Source organism: Oncorhynchus masou, chromosome 27 (genome assembly GCF_036934945.1).
Source record: "Oncorhynchus masou masou isolate Uvic2021 chromosome 27, UVic_Omas_1.1, whole genome shotgun sequence".
NCBI lineage: Eukaryota > Metazoa > Chordata > Actinopteri > Salmoniformes > Salmonidae > Oncorhynchus > Oncorhynchus masou.
The window spans coordinates 4,925,508-4,939,562 of NC_088238.1; the positions used below are offsets into that span (position 1 = coordinate 4,925,508).

General features: G+C 46.5%; 1 protein-coding gene across 1 annotated transcript in view; it reads left to right on the forward strand.

Moving 5' to 3' along the window:
• The window catches only part of LOC135516567 (receptor-type tyrosine-protein phosphatase beta-like), a 140,215-nt gene that overhangs the window by 6,444 nt on the left and 119,716 nt on the right, over positions 1-14,055 (forward strand). Inside the window, exons 3-7 of the mRNA XM_064940917.1 lie at positions 5,383-5,640; positions 10,017-10,280; positions 12,098-12,370; positions 12,779-13,042; positions 13,761-14,027. Coding sequence (XP_064796989.1) covers positions 5,383-5,640; positions 10,017-10,280; positions 12,098-12,370; positions 12,779-13,042; positions 13,761-14,027 — 1,326 coding nt within the window. The remainder of the gene's footprint in view (positions 1-5,382; positions 5,641-10,016; positions 10,281-12,097; positions 12,371-12,778; positions 13,043-13,760; positions 14,028-14,055) is intronic.

Below are 14,055 nucleotides of genomic sequence, written 5' to 3' on the forward strand. Positions count from 1 at the left end.
CGAAGAACCTGATGTCCCTCTGACAGAGCTCCCGAGTTCCTCTGTGGAGTTGGGAGAACCTTCCAGAAGGACAACCATCTCTGCAGCACTCCTCCAATCAGGCCTTTATGCTAGAGTGGCCAGAAGGAAGCCACTCCTCACTAAAAGGCACATGACAGCCTGCTTGGAGTTTGCCAAAGGCACCAAAAGGACTCTCAGACCATGAGAAACAAGATCTTCTGGTGTGATGAAACCAAGTTTGAACTCCTTGGCTTGAATGCCAAGTGTCACGTCTGGAGGAAACCTGGCACCATCCCTACGGTGAAGCATGGTGGTGGCAGCATCATGTGGGGATGTTTTTCAGTGGCAGAGACTAGGAGACTAGTCAGGATCAAGGGAAAGATGAATGGAGCAAAGTACAGAGAGATCCTTGATGAAAACCTGCTCCAAAGCGCTCAGGACCTCAGACCTTCACCTTCCAACAGGACAACGACCCTAAGCACACAGCCAAGACAATGCAGTAGTGGCTTTCGGGACAAGTCTCTGAATTTCCTTGAGTGGCCCAGCCAGAGCCTGGACTTGAACCTGATTGAACATCTCTGGAGAGACCTGAAAATAGCTGTGCAGCGACACTCCCCATCCAACCTGACAGAGCTTGGGAGGATTTGCAGAGAAGAATGGGAGACACTTCCCATCCAACCTGACAGAGCTTGGAAGGATCCGTAGAGAAGAATGGGAGACACTTCCCATCCAACCTGACAGAGCTTGGGAGGATCCGTAGAGAAGAATGGGAGACACTTCCCATCCAACCTGACAGAGCTTGGGAGGATTTGCAGAGAAGAATGGGAGACACTCCCCAAACACAGATGTGCAAAACTTGTAGCGTCATACCCAAGAAGACTCGAGGCTGTCATCGCTGTCAACGGTGCTTCAACAAAGTACTGAGTAAAGGGTCTGAAAACGTATGTAAATTTGATCATTTCCGTTGTTTTCTTAAAATAAATTTGTAGACATTTTGTGAAAACGTGTTTTTGCTTTGTCATTATGTGTGTAGATTGATGAGGCTGTAACGTAACAAATCATTTAGAAAAAGCCAAGAGGTCTGGATACTTTCTGAATGTGTTCAGTACTTCATACTGAACTCCGACCCTTTCTGGGCACAATGCCCTCCATCAGCTGGACTATCACTTCTTATCTAGAGCTATTTTAACACATAAAACATTTAGATAACACAGTGGCATTTAGATCATCCATGGCTAGAGGTATCGTACTAACATTTAAACTAATTAGAAGAAAATACATGAATGCATCCTTGTCATTCCAATGTGACTGTAGACATTAAAAAGTCTAGTTTCATCGTCTGTGTCAAGTTTCATTGTCTACAAAATATAACGTCGTTCTGTCACTCCAGAATGTCATTGTTCTATTCTGTCAGTACCACCACAGGAGAGGCTCGTTAACGCACCACTGTACCCACCCAAATGGGCGCCTGCCTGCCTGGAATAGGGAGTCAGGGCTCGCCTCCTGCCCCCTCCCCACCCATCTAAAAGGTCCCCTTTTTCTCCTCTCTCGCTTCCCATCATCCCCTCCCAGCGGGCTAGCGGGGGCTCAGGGCCTGAATGGGGCTGAAGCAGTGGCCAGAGAACTTTAAACAGCCATGAAACAATCCTATCTGCTTCCGCCATCTCCACCACGCACCTCTCTACTGGTCTGTTCTCAGAGCCTCTCTACTGGTCTGTTCTCAGAGTCTCTCTACTGGTCTGTTCTCAGAGTCTCTCTACTGGTCTGTTCTCAGAGTCTCTCTACTGGTCTGTTCTCAGAGCCTCTCTACTGGTCTGTTCTCAGAGTCTCTCTACTGGTCTGTTCTCAGAGTCTCTCTACTGGTCTGTTCTCAGAGTCTCTCTACTGGTCTGTTCTCAGAGTCTCTCTACTGGTCTGTTCTCAGAGTCTCTCTACTGGTCTGTTCTCAGAGCCTCTCTACTGGTCTGTTCTCAGAGTCTCTCTACTGGTCTGTTCTCAGAGCCTCTCTACTGGTCTGTTCTCAGAGTCTCTCTACTGGTCTGTTCTCAGAGTCTCTCTACTGGTCTGTTCTCAGAGCCTCTCTACTGGTCTGTTCTCAGAGTCTCTCTACTGGTCTGTTCTCAGAGTCTCTCTACTGGTCTGTTCTCAGAGTCTCTCTACTGGTCTGTTCTCAGAGTCTCTCTACTGGTCTGTTCTCAGAGCCTCTCTACTGGTCTGTTCTCAGAGTCTCTCTACTGGTCTGTTCTCAGAGTCTCTCTACTGGTCTGTTCTCAGAGTCTCTCTACTGGTCTGTTCTCAGAGCCTCTCTACTGGTCTGTTCTCAGAGTCTCTCTACTGGTCTGTTCTCAGAGCCTCTCTACTGGTCTGTTCTCAGAGTCTCTCTACTGGTCTGTTCTCAGAGTCTCTCTACTGGTCTGTTCTCAGAGTCTCTCTACTGGTCTGTTCTCAGAGTCTCTCTACTGGTCTGTTCTCAGAGCCTCTCTACTGGTCTGTTCTCAGAGCCTCTCTACTGGTCTGTTCTCAGAGTCTCTCTACTGGTCTGTTCTCAGAGCCTCTCTACTGGTCTGTTCTCAGAGTCTCTCTACTGGTCTGTTCTCAGAGTCTCTCTACTGGTCTGTTTTGGTCGTAGTTCTATGAAGTGCTGTGTTGTTCTGTTCTGCCATGCCACAACACCTCTGACTGATGAGACATTGTGTAACAGTAATGTCATCAGTCTCTCTGTAGTTTAATTTACCACCACACCTCTGATGAGACACGGTGTAACAGTAATGTCATCAGTCTCTGTGTAGTCTAATTTACCACCACACCTCTGATGAGACACGGTGTAACAGTAATGTCATCAGTCTCTGTGTAGTTTAATTTACCACCACACCTCTGATGACACACGGTGTAACAGTAATGTCATCAGTCTCTGTGTAGTTTAATTTACCACCACACCTCTGATGACACACGGTGTAACAGTAATGTCATCAGTCTCTGTGTAGTTTAATTTACCACCACACCTCTGATGACACACGGCGTAACAGTAATGTCATCAGTCTCTGTGTAGTTTAATTTACCACCACACCTCTGATGACACACGGCGTAACAGTAATGTCATCAGTCTCTGTGTAGTTTAATTTACCACCACACCTCTGATGACACATGGTGTAACAGTCCCAGTCATTCCTCTCAGAGACTAAAGACCTGCAGCTCTCTACTTTCTGTGAAGATCTGCCTGCTGTCACTCCTCTCCTAACAAAACATTGTGTCACAGCGTTGTACATCAGTCATTCCCCTGACCTGTCATTCCCCTGACCTGTCATTCCCCTGACCTGTCATTCCCCTGACCTGTCATTCCCCTGACCTGTCATTCCTCTGACCTGTCATTCCCCTGACCTGTCATTCCCCTGACCTGTCATTCCCCTGACCTGTCATTCCCCTGACCTGTCATTCCCCTGACCTGTCTTTCCCCTGACCTGTCATTCCCCTGACCTGCCATTCCCCTGACCTGTCATTCCCCTGACCTGTCATTCCCCTGACCTGTCATTCCCCTGACCTGTCATTCCTCTGACCTGTCATTCCCCTGACCTGTCATTCCCCTGACCTGTCATTCCCCTGACCTGTCATTCCCCTGACCTGTCATTCCCCTGACCTGTCATTCCCCTGACCTGTCTTTCCCCTGACCTGTCATTCCCCTGACCTGTCTTTCCCCTGACCTGTCATTCCCCTGACCTGTCTTTCCCCTGACCTGTCATTCCCCTGACCTGTCATTCCCTTGACCTGCAAAAAAAGAAACGTCCCTTTTTCAGGACCCTGTCTTTCAAAGATAATTCGTAAGAATCCAAATAACTTCACAGGTCTTCGTTGTAAAGGGTTTAAACACTGTTTCCCTGCTTGTTCAATGAACCATAAACAATTCATGAACATGCACCTGTGGAACGGTTGTTAAGACACTAACAGCTTACAGACGGTAGGCAATTAAGGTCACAATTATGAAAACTTAGGACACGAAAGAGGCCTTTCTACTGACTCTGAAAAACACCAAAAGAAAGATGCCCAGGGTCCCTGCTCATCTGCGTGAACGTGCCTTAGGCATGCTGCAAGGAGGCATGAGGACTGCAGATGTGGCCAGGGCAATAAATTGCAATGTCCGTACTGTGAGACGCCAAAGACAGTGCTACAGGGAGACAGGATGGACAGTTGATCGTCCTCACAGTGGCAGACCACGTGTAACAACACCTGCACAGGATCGGTACATCCGAACATCACACCTGCGGGACAGGTACAGGATGTCAACAACTGCCCGAGTCACACCAGGAACGTACAATCCCTCCATCAGCGCTCAGACTGTCCGTAATAGGCTGAGAGAGGCTGGACTGATGGCTTGTAGGCCTGTTGTAAGGCAGGTCCTCACCAGACATCACCTGCAACAACGTCACCTACGGGCACAAACCCACTGTTGTTGGACCAGACAGGACTGGCAAAAAGTGCTCTTCACTGATGAGTCGTGGTTTTGTCTCACCAGGGGTGATGGTCGGATTCGCGTTTATCGTTGAAGGAAAGAGCGTTACACCGAGGCTTGTACTCTCGAGCGGGATCGATTTGGAGGTGGAGGGTCCGTCATGGTCTGGGGCGGTGTGTCACAACATCATCGGACTGAGCTTGTTATCATTGCAGGCAACTCAACTCTTGTGCATTACAGGGAAGACATCCTCCTCCCTCATGTGGTACCCTTCCTGCAGGCTCATCCTGACATGACCCTCCAGCATGACAATGCCACCAGCCATACTTCTCGTTCTGAGCGTGACTTACTGCAAGACAGGAATGTGTTCTGCCATGGCCAGTGAAGAGCCCAGATCTCAATCCCATTGAGCACGTCTGGGACCTGTTGGATCGGAGGGTGAGGGCTAGGCCATCCCCCCAGAAATGTCCGGGAACTTGCAGGTGCCTTGGTGGAAGAGTGGGGTAACATCTCACAGCAAGAACGGGCAAATCTGGTGCAGTCCATGAGGAGTAGATGCACTGCAGTACTTAATGCAGCTGGTGGCTACACCAGATACTGACTGTTACTTTTGATTTTGACCTCCCCTTTGTTCAGGGACACATTATTCCATTTCTGTTAGTCACATGTCTGTGGAACTTGTTCAGTTTATGTCTCAGTTGTTGAATCTTGTTATGTTCATACAAATATTTACACATGTTAAGTTTACTGAAAATAAACACAGTTGACAGTGAGAGGACATTTCTTTTTTGGCTGAGTTTAGTTGAAAAACTTGTTTGCTTGAATATCAAAATATGTACCTGTGCTTTATAAGTGAATTGCCAACATGACTTTTGTTTAATCTTAGCTTGATGTATGGTATCTTGTTTCAGTCACTGACAGCCCCTTCTATCGCTCAGGTCCATCGACAGTCAGTGGCCTACAGGTGTCTGGGACATCAGACAGCCTGGGAGTTTCCTGGCAGCCTGGCCCAGGGAGGACTGAGCGCTTCAGGCTACTGCTCACCGACCGAGTGGGTGTGGTGAGGAACCTGACTCTGGAGAGCACCACTAAAGACTACACTGTCACCGACCTGGTGCCAGGGCGCGTGTATAACATCACCATGGTGACGGAGGCAGGGGGACGCCAGAGTACCGCCTCAAGACAAATACAGACGGGTAAGGACTCAGTCATGATATGGGATTCATTGGAATGGACTCTCCTTAGATGACGTCAGCATCTGTAACAGCGACGTAACATCTATTGTACATAGTCCATCGGTAAATAGCCCACCCAAATTTACCTACCTCATCCCCATACTGTTTTTATTTATTTACTTTTCTGCTCTTTTGCCAACCAGTATCTCTACCTGCACATGACCATCTGATCATTTATCACTCCAGTGTTAATCTGCTAAATTGTAATTATTCGCCTACCTCCTCATGCCTTTTGCACACAATGTATATAGACTCTCTTTTTTTCTACTGTGTTATTGACTTGTTAATTGTTTACTCCATGTGTAACTCTGTGTTGTCTGTTCACACTGCTATGCTTTATCTTGGCCAGGTCACAGTTGTAAATGAGAACTTGTTCTCAACTAGCCTACCTGGTTAAATAAAGGTGTTCTCAACTAGCCGACCTGGTTAAATAAAGGTGTTCTCAACTAGCCTGCCTGGTTAAATAAAGGTGTTCTCAACTAGCCTACCTGGTTAAATAAAGGTGTTCTCAACTAGCCTACCTGGTTAAATAAAGGTGTTCTCAACTAGCCTACCTGGTTAAATAAAGGTGTTCTCAACTAGCCTACCTGGTTAAATAAAGGTGTTCTCAACTAGCCTACCTGGTTAAATAAAGGTGTTCTCAACTAGCCTACCTGGTTAAATAAAGGTGTTCTCAACTAGCCTACCTGGTTAAATAAAGGTGTTCTCAACTAGCCTACCTGGTTAAATAAAGGTGTTCTCAACTAGCCTACCTGGTTAAATAAAGGTGAAATAAAAAAAATATTAAAAAAATATTTGTAAGTTAGGATCATCACTATATTTAGAAATAAAAATATAATTGTAACTATTAAAGTCATACTGCACCAAGGGTAACCTAGTGGTTAGAGGGTTGGACTAGTAACCGGAAGGTTGCAAGTTCAAACTCCCGAGCTGACAAGGTACAAATCTGTCGTTCTGCCACTGAACAGGCAGTTAACCCACTGTTCCTAGGCCGTCATTGAAAATAAGAATGTGTTCTTAACTGACTTGCCTTGTTAAATAAAGGTGTAAAAAAAAAAAAAAAATCCAGGAAAGCGCTTCGGTGATCAGCTATTTATTTTAAGCCTTGAGCTTCTCACATAGTCATCAGCCCACACGAATAATGAGATAGTGAGTATATGGGAAGATGCCAACCTCTCCTCTGCTCCCTGCATCCTGTGGAGTGTATGGGAAAGACTGACACAGGGCCCAAGCCTGCTTTCTTTCCCAACAGAGTCCCTACCCAACCAAGCCTGCTTTCTTTCCCAACAGAGTCCCTACCCAACCAAGCCTGCTTTCTTTCCCAACAGAGTCCCTACCCAACCAAGCCTGCTCCTACCCAACCAAGCCTGCTTTCTTTCCCAACAGAGTCCCTACCCAACCAAGCCTGCTTTCTTTCCCAACAGAGTCCCTACCCAACCAAGCCTGCTTTCTTTCCCAACAGAGTCCCTACCCAACCAAGCCTGCTTTCTTTCCCAACAGAGTCCCTACCCAACCAAGCCTGCTTTCTTTCCCAACAGAGTCCCTACCCAACCAAGCCTGCTTTCTTTCCCAACAGAGTCCCTACCCAACCAAGCCTGTGTTACTCTTTAACTGTCCAGGATCGGTGTGAATTTTCCGCAATATATTCAGCCATCATAAACCTCCGCATTAGGCTGACGTTATTTATTCGTTTTTTATCATCACCAGTAGCTTTTTCAGAAGCAGCAGCTCCTCTTCCTGGGGTCCACAAAAAAACATGAAACACGATAAGTCACAAAACACTGATACACTGATAGACGAGGACAGTCATACATGACCGACCGGCTTGATTCGATCTTATGTAGCAACATTTGAAATTGTGTTTAAATTATTTTTTTTTACTTTGGATAAAAGTAGAGACTCAGAGCTATAAAATGGTATATGTGTCACGCCCTGATCTGTTTCACCTGTCTTTGTGCTTGTCTTCACAATGTCACTTCACCCAGCCTGCACTTGATTCCTGATAATATCATACACTGAGGAACATTGGGGAAGTAATTCTGCTTTGAAAGTTGATGAACTCTAAAACTCACTTTTGAGAAAATGACCCTGGAATATTTTTGGTTCACCTACTGGAGAGCTCCTCTTTGTCTCCACCCCCATTCAGCATCGTTCACACCCTCTTAAACCTTAGCCCCACCCATTCAGCATCGTTCACACCCTCTTAAGTCTTAGCCCCGCCCATCTCTTTAAGGATTCACATATGAGGCCATGTATTAAACAAGACTAAAGGCTGGTTTATACTATGGGTGTAAAGTTAATTTGGAGTGCCAGAGTGTGCTCTGGGCGTTTGTAAACTCAGAGCGTTATCAGATTGTCCGTTTGTAAACTCAGAGCGTTATCAGATTGTCTGTTTGTAAACTCAGAGCGTTATCAGATTGTCCGTTTGTAAACTCAGAGCGTTATCAGATTGTCCGTTTGTAAACTCAGAGCGTTATCAGATTGTCCGTTTGTAAACTCAGAGCTTTATCAGATTGTCTGTTTGTAAACTCAGAGCGTTATCAGATTGTCTGTTTGTAAACTCAGAGCGTTATCAGATTGTCCGTTTGTAAACTCAGAGCTTTATCAGATTGTCTGTTTGTAAACTGAGAGCGTTATCAGATTGTCTGTTTGTAAACTCAGAGCGTTATCAGATTGTCTGTTTGTAAACTCAGAGCGTTATCAGATTGTCCGTTTGTAAACTCAGAGCGTTATCAGATTGTCCATTTGTAAACTCAGAGCGTTATCAGATTGTCCGTTTGTAAACTCAGTGTGTTGTCAGATTGTCCGTTTGTACATTCAGAGAGTTTTCGCACTCGGAGTGTTCAGAGCGCACACTGGACGCTCTGGCAGAGGAGTAGGGTTTTTCTGACCTCACAACGACAGTCAAACACCCAAGCTAACTGGCTAATGTTGGCTAGCTTGCTAGCTACTTCCAGTACAATTGAGCGAACACCTCACTCTGACCATTTTATTCGCCCTAGCAGAGCTGGTTAGGCTGTTTTCATGTTATCCAAAGTGGAGACTGCAACTGTTCTGCTGGCAACAATTTCATTACGCTTTTTAGCCAACGTTTACTGACACCGGCAATATTCATGGGTGTTTGTAAATTGGTCAGTTATTCAGAGCTTTGGCACACAGACGAGAGCGCTCTGAAATCAGAGTAGACATCCAGAGTGAATTTACCAGCTACGTCTATCGACAGTTGTCACAGTGACATCATGAACATTCTATTGAAATGGTTACTTACGTAGTGGAGTCTTCTGTTTCGACACGTAGATAGCTAGCTAGCTGAACAATGAAACATGATCTCAACTCATAACGTTACTACCCTGCATGAATCTGCAGGTAGCTAACCAACCAGGTTCAACGTTAGCTAGTTAACATTAGGCTATAATTTTTTTCGGTTTTTGCTATTTGCTGAGACGGGCTCCATCAAGATTGGAGAAGTGGTTTAGCCATACATCTCTCTTTTGGACAGATAATTCTTCGTGTTGTTGTTTGTTTAGTGTTTTCCAGTCTATGGATTCTTCAATTGCATTGAGCTGATTACTGACGTGCTGTTCCTTCTTTTTCCGTAGTGTATTTCTGTATTGTTTTAGTGATTCACCATAGTGAAGGCGTAGAAGTTTTCTGGATCTCTGTTTTTGGTTGGACAGGTTTCTCCATTTTCTGTCTTAGATTTTTGCATTCTTCATCAAACCATTTGTCATTGTTGTTCATTTTCTTATGTTTTCTGTTTGACATTTTTAGATTTGATAGGGAAGCTGAGAGGTCAAATATATTGTTTAGGTTTTCTACTAACAGTGAAACATTTTGTCCAAGAAGTTGTCTAAAAGGGATTGAATTTGTCTCTCTCCCTCTCTCTCCCTCCCTCTCTCCCCCCCTCTCTCCCCTCTCTCTTCCTCTCTCCCTCTCCCGCCCCCCTCTGTCTCCCCTCTATCTCTCCCTCCCTCCCTCGTGCTCTCTCTCTCCCGCTATCTTTCTCTACCCCCCTCTCTCTCTCCCTCTCTCTCTCCTCTCACTCCCTCCCCCTGTCTCTCTCCCCTCTCTCCCCATCTTCCTCTCCCTCCCTCTATCACTCTCCCTCTCCCTCCCACCCTTCCCTCTCTCTCTCCCTCTCTCTCTCCTCTCACTCCCTCCCCCTGTCTCTCTCCCCTCTCTCCCCATCTTCCTCTCCCTCCCTCTATCGCTCTCCCTCTCCCTCTCTCTCTCCCTCTCTCTCTCCTCTCACTCCCTCCCCCTGTCTCTCTCCCTCTCCCTCTCCCTCTCCCTCCCACCCTCCCCCTCTCTCTCATCCCCTCTCTCTTCCTCTCTAGTGCCCTATGCCGTCTCCAACCTGAAGCTCGAGAACAATAACACCCAGGACAGTTTGACAGCATCATGGAGTCAACCCCAGGGTGATGTGGACTCTATAGTGGTGACCCTGTCCTCGTCTGGAACCACCCCTCTGGAGAAGACCCTGTCATCTGACACCACAAAGGCCCACTTCCACCAGCTGACACCCGGACGGACCTATCAGGTGTCTGTTGCCACCAAGAGCGGAGAGCTCTCCAGCCAATCAACTGCCTCGGCTAACACAGGTGACAGTAGGCGTAACCAGGAAAACATCATGTAGACCAGGACAAACTCTGTGTCGTGGTCAGGGAAACGTCTTGTCTCTGGTCTAACATGCTAACAATTAGTGTTCTCAGAAATCCACTTTCAGTTTGTTGAGAGGAACACTCTTCCTGTTGAAGAGGGCCTCTGCTATTAAAGCCAAGAGGATAAAGGAGGGGGTGAGATGGTAATTCCCCTCAAGTGTGACTGTTTAATTTAAACACTCTGTTATTAAGGGTTCAGCAAGAGCTCGTTGAGTGTCTCGATGATGTCTATGATCATAACTATGTGATTACTATTCATGGATTAATCAAGTGGATTAGAATTAGTCCATTGTGTTGTCGTGTTAAGGCGTCTGCATGCTTCCCAGCAGAAACAGTTCAGAAGACCTCTTCAAGGAATACCTAGGATAGGATAAAGTAATCCTTCTCACCCCCCCCCCCTTAAATGATTTAGATGCACTATTGTAAAGTGGCTGTTCCACTGGATGTCAGAAGGTGAATTCACCAATTTGTAAGTCGCTCTGGATAAGAGCGTCTGCTAAATGACTTAAATGTAAATGTAAGACTTCCTTCATTTATTATGATGACATTTGGTGATGTTTTGTTCTTAGGTGAGGGTTTTTTTCTCAGGTGAGGGTTTTGTTCTTAGGTGAGGGTTTTGTTCTCAGGTGAGGGTTTTGTTCTCAGGTGAGGGTTTTGTTCTCAGGTGAGGGTTTTGTTCTCAGGTGAGGGTTTTGTTCTCAGGTGAGGGTTTTGTTCTCAGGTGAGGGTTTTGTTCTCAGGTGAGGGTTTTGTTCTTAGGCGAGGGTTTTGTTCTTAGGTGAGGGTTTTGATCTTAGGTGAGGGTTTTGTTCTTAGGCGAGGGTTTTGTTCTTAGGTGAGGGTTTTGTTCTCAGGTGAGGGTTTTGTTCTTAGGTGAGGGTTTTGTTCTTAGGCGAGGGTTTTGATCTTAGGTGAGGGTTTTGTTCTCAGGTGAGGGTTTTGTTCTTAGGCGAGGGTTTTGTTCTTAGGTGAGGGTTTTGATCTTAGGTGAGGGTTTTGTTCTTAGGTGAGGGTTTTGTTCTTAGGCGAGGGTTTTGTTCTTAGGTGAGGGTTTTGTTCTTAGGTGAGGGTTTTGTTCTTAGGTGAGGGTTTTGATCTTAGGTGAGAGTTTTGTTCTTAGGTGAGGGTTTTGTTCTTAGGCGAGGGTTTTGTTCTTAGGTGAGGGTTTTGATCTTAGGCGAGGGTTTTGTTCTTAGGTGAGGGTTTTGTTCTTAGGTGAGGGGTTTTGTTCTTAGGTGAGGGTTTTGTTCTTAGGTGAGGGTTTTTCAGGTGTTTTGGCACCACATGTTTGTTCTGGAGGCCAAAGTCCATAACTCTTCGTCGGTGATTCAACAGCAGGGATTCTTCATAACGTCTTTGTTGTCATTCAACGAGAGAAGACTGTTTTTTTTAATGCCAATATTTTCATTGAGAAATAATGCACCGAACATCTTAGATGTAAAATTACACAACTAATGTCAAAATGAATGAAAGATTCCTTGAGTTTGAGCTTAGATTATTTTAGACTATTTACAGCGTCTCAAAATGGACAAACAGGTACTGTACTACTCAAGGTAAATTCAGAGACCTTATAACCAAAGGTATTTTAAGGGATTATGTGAGCAGGTTCGTTCGGAAAGGCACCAGTCCGAACTGAAGCATGCTGACGCCTTAAGGGTTCTTACTTCCTGCCTTTTGAGAGCTGCTAATATAAATGAACAAAATGAAATACTCCAGACTGGGCCTTTAACTGGTCTTTCTTCTTCTCTCCGTCCCAGTCCCAGGTAAAGTGTCCCAGCTCTCTATGGAGGCGCTGGATGACTCCAACTCTCTGAAGGTGATGTGGGCTCCCCCTGGTGGAGACTGGGATAAGTACAGGGTGCTGCTGTTAAATGGGACCCAGACTCTGGATAACAGGACCGTGGAGAAAGGGGTGGTGGAGTACACCTTCTCTGGCCTGGGACTGGTTCCTGGGAGGACCTACAGGGCTGGGGTCATGGTGGAAAGCACCGGGGAGCAAGGCACTGTGGAGTACTGCCACAGAGGAATAGGTAGGCTACACAACAACATAATGGAGTAGGAGAAAGTACTGGCATCAGTAAGAATGATAAGAGAACTCATGACATCATCATGACGCTTCATCTCATTGTTCTCTCTATTTCTACAAACCTTGTTTCCCCACTTCTCTCTTTCCCTTAATCCACCCCCGTCTCTCTCTCTCTCTCACTCTCTCCCCTCTCTCTCTCTCTCTTCCCTCTCTCTCTCTCTCGCTCTCTCTCTTTCTCTCTCTCTCTCTCTCTCTCTCTCTCTCTCTCTCTCTCTCTCTCTCTCTCTCTCTCTCTCTCTCTCTCTCTCTCTCTCTCTCTCTCTCTCTCCCTCTCCCTCTCTCTCTCTCTCTCTCTCTCTCTCTCTCTTACCTCTCTCTCTCTCTCTCTCTCTCCTCCCTCTATCTCTCCCAGCTCCTAAGCCCGTCTCAGAGCTTCATATCCGCCATGCTGACGAGACCTCCCTCAGCGCCCTGTGGAGTCACGCCCCCAACTCAGCCAGGGACGGCTACGCCGTGGAGCTCCGCCATGACAATGCCACGGTTGCCACGAGAGACCTGACCCGTGACATGAGGGAGTGCACCTTCAACGTGCTCATGCCAGGACGCGTGTTCACCATCACCGTGACAACCAAGAGCGGGGAGCTCAACAGCTCTGTGTCTGTGCTCGGGAGGACAGGTGAGAGGGTTGCTATAGCACCTGTATGGATATTTATACACAACACTAAAACAGAGGGACTCAATGATACTGTCCCTTTGTAGCTGAGGTCATCTCTACGGTAACACTGTATTTATCCAATCAGAGGGACTCAATGATACTGTCCCTTTGTAGCTGAGGTCATCTCTACGGTAACACTGTATTTATCCAATCAGAGGGACTCAATGATACTGTCCCTTTGTAGCTGAGGTCATCTCTACGGTAACACTGTATTTATCCAATCAGAGGGACTCAATGATACTGTCCCTTTGTAGCTGAGGTCATCTCTACGGTAACACTGTATTTATCCAATCAGAGGGACTCAATGATACTGTCCCTTTGTAGCTGAGGTCATCTCTACGGTAACACTGTATTTATCCAATCAGAGGGACTCAATGATACTGTTCCTTTGTAGCTGAGGTCATCTCTACGGTAACACTGTATTTATCCAATCAGAGGGACTCAATGATACTGTTCCTTTGTAGCTGAGGTCATCTCTATGGTAACACTGTATTTATCCAATCAGATTTTGAGGCAGCATGTACAGGGATGTTTTTTACTTTGTCTGAGTTTATTTTCTTCACAAAATGGAGTCTTCAGATGAAGCCTGACACACAAAGGGTAATAATGAGCCTGCTGAGATAAAAGAATGTTTGTTTACAAATGGAGCCGGACAGTAACTGAGCCAGTCTGTCTGCAGTACCTCTGGAGGTGAGGCGTGTCCACCTGAGCAACCAGGGCCACGTGGACCGTTTACAGGCCAGCTGGGAACGCCCCCCTGGAGATCTGGACTTCTGCAGCCTGCAGCTCCTCCACAACAACCGGGCTGTGCAGAACCACACCGTCCCAGCCAACTCCACCTCTCTGCAGCTCAGAGACCTCAGGCCTGGCGCCTCCTACAGGCTGGTGGTCAGTACTGTCAGTGGTGGGATGGTGTCGAAGCAGGCCGTGGCTGAGGGACGCACTGGTAAGTTCAATATCAGGAAGAGTTCATC